Below are 14,856 nucleotides of genomic sequence, written 5' to 3'. Positions count from 1 at the left end.
CAAAAAGGGCAAAAAAATCCATATTTCCCTTTTTGCACCCAGCTCCTCGATTATGCATCTAACCTATATGTAGGTAGGTACCCACCTATCTACTGTACCTAGGTATACCTTCTCATTGTTATGATAATTTACACCTTAGATTGTACCACTTGTACCTATATGTATTTAAATGCTTTGCCAGATCTCTGTCCTAATGCCATCCACTTACGCCCAGACTGTCTGATCGGAAAATTTTCAAGGTTTAATACCAACTGAACCAGAGATGTACGAGTAGTACCTACATACTTAAGGTCAGGCCCGTATCCAGAATTTTCGTGAGGGGAAGGGGGGAAGTATCCAAACAGCGACTTACTGAGGGGCTGGATGCTCCAAATTATAGGCCAATCCCTTTTTTTTAGTATATTAATATTATTAATGTATTACTACATCGAGAAGCAAAAGAATTTAGGAGCCCCTGGCCCCGTCACCTCGCTAAGTACGGCCCTGCTTATTCTTCTTCTTTTTCTTCGCCTTTTCCCGTGTACAGACGGGGTCGGCGTTTTTCGTCAGCCTCTCAATCAGCCCCAATTAGGGTGATTGGTTTGGGCTGACATTGGTTTTGGCTACAAATTTTACGAGTGGATGTCCTTCGCACACCAACCTTTGCTATTTCTGTAGCAAGGGAAATTTAGGCCGGTACCTATACTCCCTGTTTAAAGTCCCCCAGCCAGACTACGGCCCTGCTTATAGGTACCTATAGGTAGCTGCCTAGTTTAGATAGGTAGCTGTTTCTGTAGCAAGGGAAATTTAGGCCGGTACCTATACTCCCTGTTTAAAGTCCCCCAGCCAGACTACGGCCCTGCTTATAGGTACCTAATAGATAGGTAGCTACCTAGTTTAGACTAAATTGATTACACAGACCTAAGCACTAGTCATCACCAGACCCACATAGATAACTCAGTTGATGCGGATTATGGGTCGTTACTGTTAGCTTGTTTAGACACAAAGACAGGCGTTCCTAGGGTTGAGCTTCCGTTGTGTGAATTTTATGAGTTCGGTATGATAAGTAAACTCTCGATTATGTTAGGATACCTAACATAATGTTTGATAAAGCCTACGATTGATATTAAATTTTGTCTCTGAGGTAGTTAGGTAGGTAGCTAATAGATCCAATCCAAAATTTTCAATAAGTTTTTTTTTATTTTTTTTTCAATTTTCCGGAAAGCTATCCTACATGCAAAATTGATATTAAATTTTGTCTCTGAGGTAGTTAGGTAGGTAGCTAATAGATCCAATCCAAAATTTTCAATAAGTTTTTTTTTATTTTTTTCAATTTTCCGGAAAGCTATCCTACATGCACGATTTGCTTTTCACAGAAGGGAGAGTAGGTACTACTATGACATCCTATTGGACAATCTCAAAAATCATACCAAGAAGAATGCAAGCCGTTTGATGGTTTTGTAGTGACTTACATTGGAGTTGGTGATGGTACTGTATTGCTGATTTGATATGTTAAAATATTTGGTCACATTTTGCTCCATAAAATTCAAAGCCATTGTGTTTGATGTTCTCTTGTTTTCTCGAAAATAGGGACTACAAAGGATATGAAGTCTTGTGGAGGTACCTACAGAAAATAAAAGAAAACTAACTAAAGTTCACAGAATTCACAGACCAAGCACTATTTGGCAAAGAATTCTTGTTCCTTTGGCAAAATAAGCAAATTCAATCTGAACCCAAATTTTTGGATCCTGATTATCCAGAATCCGACACGAAATTTGAAAATTCCCGCCACCACCTGATTGTTTTTCAAATAGGATCTGTTCACACGATCCTTGCAAGACACGGAGGTCGAGGAACTCTGGAGTCTGGATGTTGCGTTGAAGTTGCTTGGAATAGGCCCCAGGGTCCGCGGGTGTGTTATCTGGAATCCATCTAGGTATTGACTTTTTGTCTTTCTTTTGAGTTCCAGGATTAACCAGGAAGCTCAGATGGCGTCGTCTTCTTGCATATTTTCTGCCAAAATGAAATTCAAGTCGAAATCATGTTGAGGTGGGGAATACCAGTGAGGTAAGTTGCTTTCTTTTTATTATTATCTAGAATAATGAATAAAATTCTAAATAGTGCATTAATTGCACTATCTATAGCAATTCTATAGGGAGGTGGAGGTACCTAAAATACACTACTCGTATACTTATCAACGAATTCCCACTTCCTGTTTTGTTTTAAGTTGGACTAAAGTGTCCTTTTAACGTTTTAACCTAGCAGTAGGCAAGTACTTACTATTGAAAGGCAGATTCTAAATGAACATATTTTTTACTAAAATTTGGTACCGGTGAGGTCAAATTACTGGCGAAACACCAACTGTAATGTGTGAAGTCTCAGGCGTGTTATCTGGAATCTGTCTATTGACAATCTTTTTGTTTCTTTTGAGTTCCAGGATTAACCAGGAAGCTCAGATGGCGTCGTCTTCTTGCATATTTTCTGCCAAAATGAAATTCAAGTCGAAATCATGTTGAGGTGGAGAATACCAGTGAGGTAAGTTGCTTTTCTTTTTATTATTATCTAGAATAATGAATAAAATTCTAAATAGTACATTAATTGCACTATCTATAGTTCTGTAGGGTGGTAGGAGGTACCTAAAATACACTTCTTTTACCTATCTACTCGTATACTTATCAAGGAATTCCCACTTCCTGTTTTGTTTTAAGTTGGACTAAAGTGTAAAGTGTCCTTTTAACGTTTTAACCTAGCAGTAGGCAAGTACTAAAAAGACTCCAATGGCTATACCTATCTTATAAAATGACAAGAAAGCAAACCCATGTACATGTGTGTTTATTTGTCTGAGAATCGTTCATAACAGGCATCATTATTTTAAATCATTAATTGTACTAAATAGTGCAGCTCGTTTGAAATCTATAGGGAGGTGGAGGTACCTAAAATACACTACTCGTATACCTACTTATCAAGGAATTCCCACTTCCTGATTTGTTTTAAGTTGGACTAAAGTCCAAAGTGTCCTTTTAACGTTTTCCTAGCAGTAGGCAAGTACTAAAAAGACTCCAATAGCTATACCTATAATCTTATAAAATGACAAGAAAGCATCAAACCTATGTACATGTGTGTTTATTTGTCTGAGAATCGTTCATAACAGGCATCATTATTTTGGTACTTACTAAAAAGACTCCAATAGCTATACCTATCTTATAAAATGACAAGAAAGCAAACCTATGTACATGTGTGTTTATTTGTCTGAAAATCGTTCATAACAGGCATCATTATTTTAAATCATTAATTTATTAAAAGTAAACAAAATACAGATGACCCAATAAGAGATAGACTTGTAAACTAGGAAGATTTATGATGTTCAATAGCTTCTTCTATCAAATTTCAAACATTCCAAACTGCTTGGTCCGAATTCCGAAATGTCCAAACTGTCCAAATTTAAATAGAATCCAGACAAAGTTATGATAACATTATTTTAAATCATTAATTTTAAAAAGTAAACAAAATACAGATGACCCAATAAGAGATAGACCTGTAAACTAGGAAGATTTATGATGTTCAATAGCTTCAGCTTCTTCTATCAAGTTTTAAACATTCTAAACTGCTTGGTCCGAATTCCGAAATGTCCAAACTGTCCAAATTTAAATAGAATCCAGACAAAGTCATGATAGTGCAGGCAGAATTTTTATCAGAGATTCTTCAGACATTGACGTTCATTAAATTTTTGGTGATTTATTACCTACCTAGTTTATTAGTTATTTCCCTAACTATCTACATTAGTTATTTCCTCACAAAGTTGGAAGAGTACTTGATTTAACTTCTTGGATAGGATTTACATTTTTCACCTGAATTCCCTTTAAGGATGAGCAAAATTAATTTTTTACCAGACCGTTAGACATAGGTACCTATACTTCTTTCCTTCATTTAACATAACCTTTTTATGAATAGAAATGAAAATAGGCTAATTTATTTGTAACAAATTGCAGTTTTCAACATTGCTTTTCCCCTTTCATAATCTGACACCTCCGGCACTGGTTTCTGTATCTATCTGATTTCTGTCTGACATCCGAGACTGATGCTGGCGTTTCATATTGCATCAGATTTGTCCGTCAGAGCTTCTCTTGCCTCAATAGCGTTTCAGTCACCTGTCGAAGGCTCGAAATGTCGAAATCTGAAACACGTCTCAGCTGTCGTTTTTTGTTTCTTTTGTGTGGCGTTGTATCAAAGAGAAAATACAATCATAATATTTTGTATCAAGATAGAAAGGTAACCATCAGCTGTCGTTTTTTGTTTCTTTTGTGTGGCGTTGTATCAAAGAGAAAATACAATCATTAATATTTTGTATCAAGATAGAAAGGTAACAAATAGTATTACTAGTCCCTTATTTACAAAATACCTACCAAATAGGTATGATTTATTTTAATCCGATTTAAAATACCCTCGAGTAGAAACGATTTGTCCCTTGGAAATTCATGACAAAACTGACAACCCATCATATCATCAACAATTTGGGTTATTTGGGTGTGTAACATCATTCTGACAAGGGAAGGCGCAGTTTTGTCTGAACAATAGGTACCCATTTAACTAATACTTTATTAGGGTGGTTTAATATTTATGTAGGTCTATTAAAATAACAGTCTAAATGGCTATCTATTAAACTTCTTTTGTCCCAATGACCAATACCCGAATCCAGCTGTCGTTTTTTGTTTCTTTTGTGTGGCGTTGTATCAAAGAGAAAATACAATCATTAATATTTTGTATCAAGATAGAAAGGTAACCATTTTTTTTTCTCATCTGGAAACAAAGTAATTTTTATTTATTTAAATTACTTTATTCTGTGCTTTTACTCGTATAGTCTTGGGTATTTTGTCAGTATCGCCATCTAAGTTTTGCCAATTATAAGAAGATCTCGGACAACCTTTGGTCTTTAAACATGATGCGATTGGACAACCAGCGATTTTGGTTTGTTTCTCAGATACTTTTATCGAATCGAGTTATAAGCGCCTTTATTTATTTGGTGCTTTTCAACGCCTTTCAAGACACAGATTGTGAGTTTGAATCCCGTGGAAAGTGATGATAGAAGGAAAAATAATATTGTACTTAGGTGAGTAAAAGAATTTAATACACTTATGTTGTTACACTCGAGATATCATTTTGATTGTTGGACAAAAATTTTGACCCTTAGTGAAAAATCCGGAAAACAGGTGGGCATATTACTTTTAGGGACACAAAATGGGTGGCATAGATTTAATTTCTTTACCAATGAAGCCCAATTTCACATACAAGAGTGAGTGACGTCCAAATGTAGATAGAGAAAACGCTGAATCCTACCTCGTGGGTAACTATACTGGCGAAATGACACCGCAAGAAGATCGCCAAAATGTATCTGCCTCCCGACAGGAGGAACTGGATGATGGTGTAGTTGTCATCCTCAATGGAACCCAGGAGGCGAATCCCTATCAGGAACAGATGGGGCAGGATGTGGATGGTACAGGAAATGACGGACAACAGGTTCTGGAGCTGATGGATCTGGTTGATTTGGACCAGGGTTTGGCTGAGGGTGCGATGCCAAATGCCAACCTTCTCGAGAACGCCGTTGAACCACGGAGCTTGCCATACTGGAAAGTTTGAATAGACAGCGCAAATTTTGTCAATAAGTATATCTAACATAGAAACGCGGTGGTTATCACAATACTACAAGTGGCGTACTTTTTCGCCCTCCCTTAAGGTTTCGGCTGTAAGCCCCCTAATGGGTCAATAACTTCACGGACTTTGTCCCTGCGGGGCCCCTATGTGCTAAGGGCACACCGCGGTTGCTGCGGGGGTAGGATATACTCCAGTGTTTTTCTCTTACCTTTCTCCATAGAGGACATTCGAAGAAGAACACCATTAGCATAGGAAAAGTGATACTTCAACATTGTACATAAGACCAGAAATTCCAAACAGTAACTCATGGAGCTGATCTTGACGAAATCCTAAAATTACACCAATAATATCAAGATAAATTAAAACTTACAGTAGATAAAAGTATTTGGATAAAGTGTTCACCTAAAGTAGTAAAACTTTGTCAGAAGTAGTCAAGAATTGGCGTTCTTCAAGAGTTATCTGGGAAAAACTAGTACCGGAAAAGTGATACTTCAACATTGTACATAAGACCAGAAATTCCAAACAGTAACTCATGGAGCTGATCTTGACGAAATCCTAAAATTACGCCAACAATATCAAGATAAATTTAAACTTACAGTAGATAAAAGTATTTGGATAAAGTGTTCACCTAAAGTAGTCAAGAATTGGCTCAATTGGCGTTCTTCAAGAGTTATCTGGGAAAAACTAGTACCTATCTTTCTTCTACCTTCACCTGTTGGATAAATTAGCTGTGAGGGGTTGTTTGACCCACAAAAATAACATTGGAAAGCATGTTTAGTGGACATGATATCTTCTTGTTGACTGGTAAATTTTCCAGACTCAATTCCAACACCGACCGTGGATGAGAAGAGCTCAAGATCGAGAGAGTTGGCGACAATGCGATCTGCAACACTGGAGACCCAACTCCAGTGTTGATACCACAGATCCATCAAGGTAATTCCAACACATCTTTTGACAAGGAGTACATAAGAAAATTTCTCGTCAAAATCTTCTCATGTTAATCTTAACTTACCTTACCGAATTTGTACAATTCAGTGAATGCGATCTGCAACACTGGAGACCCAACTCCAGTGTTGATACCACAGATCCATCAAGGTAATTCCAACACATCTTTTGACAAGGAGTTCATGGGAAAAATTTTCGTCAAAATCTTCTCATGTTAGTCTTAACTTACCTTACCGAATTTGTACAATTGAGTCAGTGGTATTGCTCTCACCGGCTCCCTGATTCGTGACGTGATGAGACCAATAGTGGTGACGATTGATGAGGATAACGTCAGCTGAACTGATCGACGGAATGTTGGATCGGATCTTTTGGTGACGAAAACATCTGGCCAATAGTGGTGACGATTGATGAGGATAACGTCAGCTGAACTGATCGACGGAATGTTGGATCGGATCTTTCGGTGACGAACACATCTGACGTTGGAAATAATACAAATAAACTAAGTTTAACATAGTGGTATAGGTAGGGGCATCAGCTTTCATAAACGCCCTTTTTCACTGCGACCTGGTTGGATCTTTTGAAATAAAGATTTTATGAAGTATGTTGTACATGAAATTATTGACACTGGTCACAAATGTCGTTTTTTACGTGATACTGAGTGGCTTGTCTCATCATTCCAACAATACTGATGTTGGTAACTAGGTTTAGACTTTAGATGAGGGTGAACCTCATGTTAAACATCACCCCTGTGAACTCCATAAGCTAATCTTACCAGGCAGTAATTTTTTCTGCTCCTCAATATCTTCGTTGAGCTCATCGAAATATCTCTGTAGAGACGCCACCTGTTTGGCCATTCGAATGCTAGTCAGAAAAGCTCCCATGTAGAAGATAAGCGCCACGTAGTCCGTCTTGTTGGTGAACTTGGCCAGGAATATGCGCATGTGATTGTGAGGATTGAACTGAAAACAAGTGAAAACCAGGGATTTGTTTACAACATTCCAAAAACAGGATAGATTACTTCATGTGCCCTCTTTCTGGATCATATTCCACAAAGTAGATTTGTGGAATAGAGTCCATCCAGTACTCTCCTGATTCGGATTCATTAATTCGGTTTCAAAATGAAAATTGATGATAGTTTGATGACAATAATGATAACTTTATATGCTCACAGTGAAAGAAAGGTTCGAGAAAAGAGGTGCATTTGGCTTGGAGATTTTTTCGAGGAGGGGGTGGAAGCCCCCATAAAAGAAATCTTAAATCACCTGGAAACACGACTTACCGTATCATTTTGAGGCGATTTGAGATGGAGTTTCTCCAGTAAAGCCAACTGGTTGAGGGAGTTGAGGACATTCTGTTGAATCATCATCAGAAGCATAGCTCCGTGAATGATGGATGTGACCATTCCAATGTCCAGTCGACCCTATGAAGGTTACCAGAGGAGAAAGGTCAAGTTTCATACTGTAATAGATCAGTTGCGCTTACTTGGGTCTCCGTGAATGATGGATGTGACCATTCCAATGTCCAGTCGACCCTATGAAGGTTACCAGAGGAGAAAGGTCAAGTTTCATACTGTAATACCGATATCCGAGTAAAATCTGGCGCTCCTCAATTGAAGGAATGAGAGTGAAAATTGTAGTGGCGATATTCAAAGGTGTAACTAGGCAAACTTGGTCCTTAGGGCCAAACATGGGATTATAACTTATAAGTACGTATAAGTAACTTGCGCAGGAGGAGCAGTAACTCGGCTCAGGTAACACGGAAATTTTTTTTTTTTTTTTTTTTAATTTGTATTTATTAAAGTGTTCTAACATTGAAGAAGGAATGAGAGTGAAAATTGTAGTGGCGATATTCAAAGGTGTAACTAGGCAGACTTGGTCCTTAGGCCCAAACATAGGATTATAACTTATAAGTACGTATAGGAGGAGCAGTAACTCGGCTCATGTAACACGGAAAGGTTGGTCTTTAGGACCAATCATAGGATTAGGAGTGACTGAAACATTACCTAGGCATTCAAAAAGTCCAATACCTAGGCATTCAAAAAGGCCAACTATCAACCATTCCCACTTGTCGTTCGAAAAAAAAAAAAAATCGTGTCGTGTGTAGTGACTGTAGTGAGAACACTCTCATTACATTGCCTACAGGACATACGGGAAAAAATCGGATGAAACTCACAAGTGGCAGGCCTGTACGTGAAGACAACTTACCGTATCCTCGTGCCTGGATATCGTGTCGTGTGTAGTGACTGTAGTGAGAACACTCTCATTACATTGCCTACAGGACATACGGGAAAAAATCGGATGAAACTCACAAGAGGGCAGGCCTGTACGTGAAGACAACTTACCGTATCCTCGTGCCTGGACTTCAGGGCACACGGGAAAGTTCCAAAAATCTTGCTGTAGTAATAACACACCCTGAAGTTATTTTTGAAAACAGAACCGGGTTCTTTGGTCTCAATCAAGTGAGGCCTCAGAATTTCCATTTGTAACGATTTGTTCAATACCATAGTAGGGAAAACTTGTAGCCCGAATCAGTTTCTTATTAGGTCTTGGTTTTTAGAATTTACATTATTCCTTTGAATAAAGCCTTTATGGTTCTGAATAAAATCTACCTCGATTTCAACTGATATTTAAAAATCAAAATGTTGGCAGTCCTGTTGAACATTTCAACATTTGACATCGTCTTCTACACGAAGTGTTTTGACTAATCTTTCCGTCTGCAGTATCCTGTGGTTAATGTAATGATATCCACATAATTATAATCAAGTATCCTGTTAATAATTTGATTGGATTAATTATTGAAAATTGAAGTTAATCATTGTAATGTAGCGATCTACATAGTTTAATGCAAGCTTTTAAGAGGCTAAAAGTACTTAGGTAAGTACAGCACATACCCGATCATTTTTGGGGGAAATGTCAAAACCACTAACACACACTAATGTAAAGATTTTATTGGTCGAGATGTCAAAACTCCTTCTTCTATTACTTACCTATCCTATGGACTATTGGTGGAGATGTCGAATCTCCTTATTCTATTACCATATTCGCAAATTGGTGGAGATGCCAAAACTACTCACTGTTTTACCTACCTACTGGTTGTTCGACTGTGTACTTGTTCCTATTCCATCAACCATTTAGCTGGAATAGAAAGAAATCAAGATCCATTTTATTGAAAGTTTACAACATAGGACATGGAATCAGTTAACTGTTCTAATGATAATTACTATAGATACTCAGGTAGTTATGTAGGTACTATTCATTTCTGCCCATCTGATCGTGATCTTAATCTTTGTTCTTCTGCCAATCTGGTAATTAATTATCTGCAGATCAGGCTCTCATGGCGCTGCTTGGTACCGATTTAAATATTTCCTCATTGCTACCTACCGATTTAATTCCCGATTTGGCACTCATTAAGACCTCCTAGGTGGGTAAAATCTATTAACTTCAATCAAAACGCTCAGACTGGGTCATTTAAGTCACACAACAAAGGGACAAGCTTCGAGAGATAGATCTGCATATAGATACAATAGTCTGATATGTGACTTAGAAATCTTGGAATGTCATACGTAGTAGTCAGAAGTGACTGGTAAAATGCATATGTAAATTGTTGGCATAATGGGTCTTTTTTGTCTTATCCGACAGTACCTACATATTAAATACTTACTTTCCGTGTCCATGAGATAGACATGATACCTATCTCACCATGTTGGAAGGAAAATAAGGTAGAGATAGGTATATAAATAAATAGTTGGTAGGTATCTATTACAGCTATAGACTGTCCTATAAAGAGGTAGGTAGGTACAGTCACCATTGTGGTAGGTAATTAACTATGCACATATTCTGCAGTAGTTTTAAGTAATTAGCTCTCTCGCTTTTATACCTATTGAACTGATCTTTAATCAAGGTTTGGACCGTAGCTTCAAAAGTGATTAGTGATAAGCAATCAACTATGTCGAAGTGATTGTCAGGGTAACATTTAAAAGATCCAAGATCTTGACGTTTACTGTACCTTCTATTGGCTTGCACTTTCCTACCTTTGGATAATTGATAGATCTGGGTTAGTATCTACTGGTTTAGGGCATTTGAAAGGAGTGATTCTTTTTGTTTTGTCAACGGTAATCATTGTAGGTACTCAGACAATAATTCGGCCTCTGAATCCTTTATGCTCTGAGATCTCTGTTTGTGTGGGTTAAAACTTTTGAGCCACTTTTATTGAGCCAATTCATTTGAAACTTTGGTATACTCTTAGAGTACCTACTTATGTATTTTGGATGATCCTTTCTTCTCATGGATAAGTTATTAATTTAGTTGCATTTCAAGCAGAGTCATAGAGATATACTATTAAGTACCTGACTATTGTACTGATAGTACTCACACTAGTAGGTATGTACATACGAGTATTATGACTCGTTACAACTCATTCAATTACTCCTTCGAACCTGTTTCTCGGACAATGTACGCACAAAAATCTTGCTGTAGTAATAACACACCCTGAAGTTATTTTTGAAAACAGAACTGGGTTCTTTGGTCTCAATCAAGTGAGGCCTCAGTATTTCCATTTGTAACGATTTGTTCAATACCATGGTAGGGAAAACTTGTAGCCCGAATCAGTTTCTTATTAGGTCTTGGTATTTAGAATTTACGTTATTCCTTTGAATAAAGCCTATATGGTTCTGAATAAAATCTACCTCGATTTCAACTGATATTTGGAAATCAAAATGTTGGCAGTTCTGTTGAACATTTCAACATTTGACATCGTCTTCTACACGAAGTGTTTTGACATTCTTGACATTTCTAAAAACAACTTCCCCGTCCTTTTCCTTGCTCCAAATCAAATATGGTAACAATTTGTGTTCTATTAATTTGATGGTTCCAAGTACACGATATTTTCAACTATTTGCTAATGGTGGTAACTGCCTACCTATCAACAGTGCTAGTGGCGGATTACTTCTCCAAAAATTATGGAAAATCCCAATAGGAAAGTTCAATCCCTATTGGAGGGGCAGGATAAAAGAAGGTCAACTTGTAGGTACCCCTTTTCCGCACTATGGAAAAAGCTTCAGACTTTGGTCCTTTATATACGGTCTCACAGCCCTAGGACGGAAGCTTTTCCAACAAAGCAGACCTAGTTCTGTCAGACTGTCTGAGCGTGATTGGCCGGTATAAGGTAGAATTGAGGCAGCATAGCTACATGGGAGATATTAGGTGCCTAGCATATAAGTCACCAGAGTCCTATTCATTGAACTGCCTACCTATCAACAGTGCTAGTGGCGGATTACTTCTCCAAAAATTATGGAAAATCCCACGTTTAGGAAAGTTCAATCCCTATTGGAAGGGCAGGATAAAAGAAGGCCAGATGTCAACTTGTACTCCTTTTCCGTAGGTACTATGGAAAAAGCTTCAGACTTTGGTCCTTTATACGGTCTCACAGCCTTAGGACGGAAGCTTTTCCACCAAATCAGACCTAGTTCTGTCAGACTGTCTGAGCGTGATTGGCCGGTATAAGGTAGAATTGAGGCAGCATAGCTACCTACATGGGAGATATTAGGTGCCTAGCAAAAATGAGCACATTTAGCAATGTATAGGTTATAGGTACATACATCAAGCCACCTCACAGAAGCACTTTTTGCTCATCACAAATTGCTAAAATAATGCACTTTATTCCGAGATCCTCACTCGATAACGAAATGAATTTGTAACCACTCCAGGGGGTCATATATAGGGAGTGAGGGAAGCGGATGGGCGGGGCAATAGCTTCCTGTTGGCCACGCCCCCCTGAAGAAGATAACGTATCAAATGGGAACAACTCAATCGAGATTAATTAACACGCGATTATTTATTGCATTTCAATATGAGATATATTTGCATCGATATACCTAAACATGTAGTAGAAATATAGTTAGGTGCACAGCTGTATAAATTTCGTACCGTCTGCCTTGCCAATTTATTTTTTGCATCGGAAATCCTTCTTCTTCTTCTCCTTCTTGTTCTTGTTCTTCTTCAATTGCAAATGAACTGGTTTGAAGTAACCCTCTTTTGTGTTATCAGCAGAGTGAGCTATCACAGACTAATGTCTTTACAGGATAAACTTTGAGACTTGAAAAAATTGTAGTTGGCAGGTACTGACACACTTAAATCGAAGCAGGTACTTTTGCCTCTACTCACTGATCTATCTTACAAACCTGATGTACTCGTGTGTTTGAATCAGCAGAGTGAGCTATCACAGACTAATGTCTTTACAGGATAAACTTTGAGACTTGAAAAAATTGTAGTTGGCAGGTACTGACACACAATCGAAGCAGGTACGTTTGCCTCTACTCACTGATCTATCTTACAAACCTGATGTACTCGTATGTTTGATAGGTAAGGACATAGGTATAAATGTAAGTTCCTAATATAGGTATGTATTAATAGGACCTATGCCATTCTTAGTGACTTCTGTAACGTTAGCTCTGTTCTAGTCATACAGTCATACTAGATTTGTAGGATTGTAGGTAATGAAATTTTGTTCGTACCAGTTCAATTCTCGTCAGAATCAAAGTTTTTTGTCCCCATGACTAGATTTTGGGGTACCTGATGCCAGAGCTAACGTTACAGAAGTCACTAAGAATGGCATAGGTCCTATAAATACATATAGGAACTTACATTTATACCTATGTCCTTACCTAGGTATCAGGATAAGGTTTGTTTTCGGATGAATCCTGTTTTTCTTCTCTTCGCTCCCGGGGCAAATAGGACCGGATAAATCTCCCCCCTGAAATGGCCCTGTCTTTTTATTTGCATACATTGTAGTTAGGAACAGTAGATCATGTTTGTCACGAATACATACGAGCAGATAATATATTTCGAATACATAGGTACTTAGATAATATTTATTTCGAAATTATCCAGAACTACCTATGTATGTCATGAAAATGCATTAGTGCAATTTGAAACATTCTGAACATTGGAATGTGTTTAGCATAGTTTGTGTCATGATGAATGATGCTTTGGACTCCTAGTTTTTATTCATTACCTATCTACATAATATCTATTATTTATTAATCTTGGTTTTATAATATAATCTTAGAGAGCTGTTTTGACGTTTTGTAGTACGAGTACGAGGTAATCACATTATGTATAAGGTTAATAAGACAGTAATCCTAACTATGTATGTACATTTCTACTGGTACTAGAAATACTAGAATTAGGTATATTATGTAGAATAGCAAACATTAGGTATTTGCCTTGGTATCACTTCGTTTGCCTTCTAAGCTGGAGGACGAGGTGGTGGTTGGAGGGTTTAAATTCAACTCCCTTTACTTTGGTCTAATCCTCTCCTAAGTGCTACTTAACCCTAGAAGGGTAGACGTGAGTAAATTTTACTCACACCTAGTTTATTTTCGTGATAACTAAGTAATTCTATTTTTTTTTTTTCCAATAAAAAGTAGGTAATGTTTTGAATTTCTAGGGTTAAGCTTCCATTTACGAAAAGATAGATTGAGGAGCTGGGTGCAAAAAGGGCAATAAATGAAAATCATCAAAGTGAGATATTTAACTTTAAAGTTTTCAATTTTTCATCAAAATCCTTGAAAATATGTTTACATTACAAAAAACGCTGTAACTCATCGAAAAAAAAAGTTATCACTGCAGTTCAAACGCTGGAAGATAGAGCGCACCACGTTCTATTCAAAAAACCGTTTTACGCAAAAAGGGCAAAAAATCCATGTTTCCCTTTTTGCACCCAGCTCCTCAATTTATATGAATGAGTCAAATAATAGTAATAATACCTTTTTTTCTTCTTCTTCTTCTTCTTCTTCTTCTTCTTCTTCTTCTTCTTCTTTTTCTTAGCCTTTATCTGTGTTCAGGCGGGGTCGGCGTTTTTCGTCAGCCGCTCAATCAATTGATGGCTGGTAATTATTTTCTCCTCCTCCTCCTCCTCCTCCTCCTCCTCTTAAAAGGTTTTAACAGGATCTTAATTGATTTTAACTTGATGAAATCTGTCTTTGATTTACATTTTGTAGCAGTCAAATCTTGGTCTTGGAAAGATAAAGACCTTCGTTATTAAAGTTCCCTTAAAAAAAAAAAAAAAAAAAAAAAAAAAAAAAAAAAAAATCCAATGGTTTTTCTTGCTTTTTTTGTTGTTTACAAGAAATCTTTTGGTTTTCTATTTGGCTCTATTTCAATGGAAATATTGCTCTTATTGAAAAAGTTCCAAGTTCCAAACTCATACTGTCCTGAAATTTTTGCCCTCGACTGTATATCCCTTGCTGACGATGTGGCTATCACTTTGTCAGAGATGACGGCG

General features: G+C 37.4%; 1 protein-coding gene across 1 annotated transcript in view; it reads left to right on the top strand.

The window, feature by feature from the left end:
- Window positions 1–14,856, top strand: part of LOC103505004 (ADAMTS-like protein 4) — a 198,539-nt gene that overhangs the window by 15,592 nt on the left and 168,091 nt on the right. The window contains exon 2 of the mRNA XM_026820284.1: window positions 1,949–2,046. Coding sequence (XP_026676085.1) covers window positions 2,021–2,046 — 26 coding nt within the window. The 5' untranslated portion in view covers window positions 1,949–2,020. The remainder of the gene's footprint in view (window positions 1–1,948; window positions 2,047–14,856) is intronic.

The sequence above is a fragment of the Diaphorina citri genome, unplaced genomic scaffold, assembly GCF_000475195.1.
Source record: "Diaphorina citri unplaced genomic scaffold, Diaci psyllid genome assembly version 1.1 scaffold8, whole genome shotgun sequence".
Classification (NCBI taxonomy): domain Eukaryota; kingdom Metazoa; phylum Arthropoda; class Insecta; order Hemiptera; family Psyllidae; genus Diaphorina; species Diaphorina citri.
This window is presented reverse-complemented; position numbering and strand designations above follow the sequence as displayed.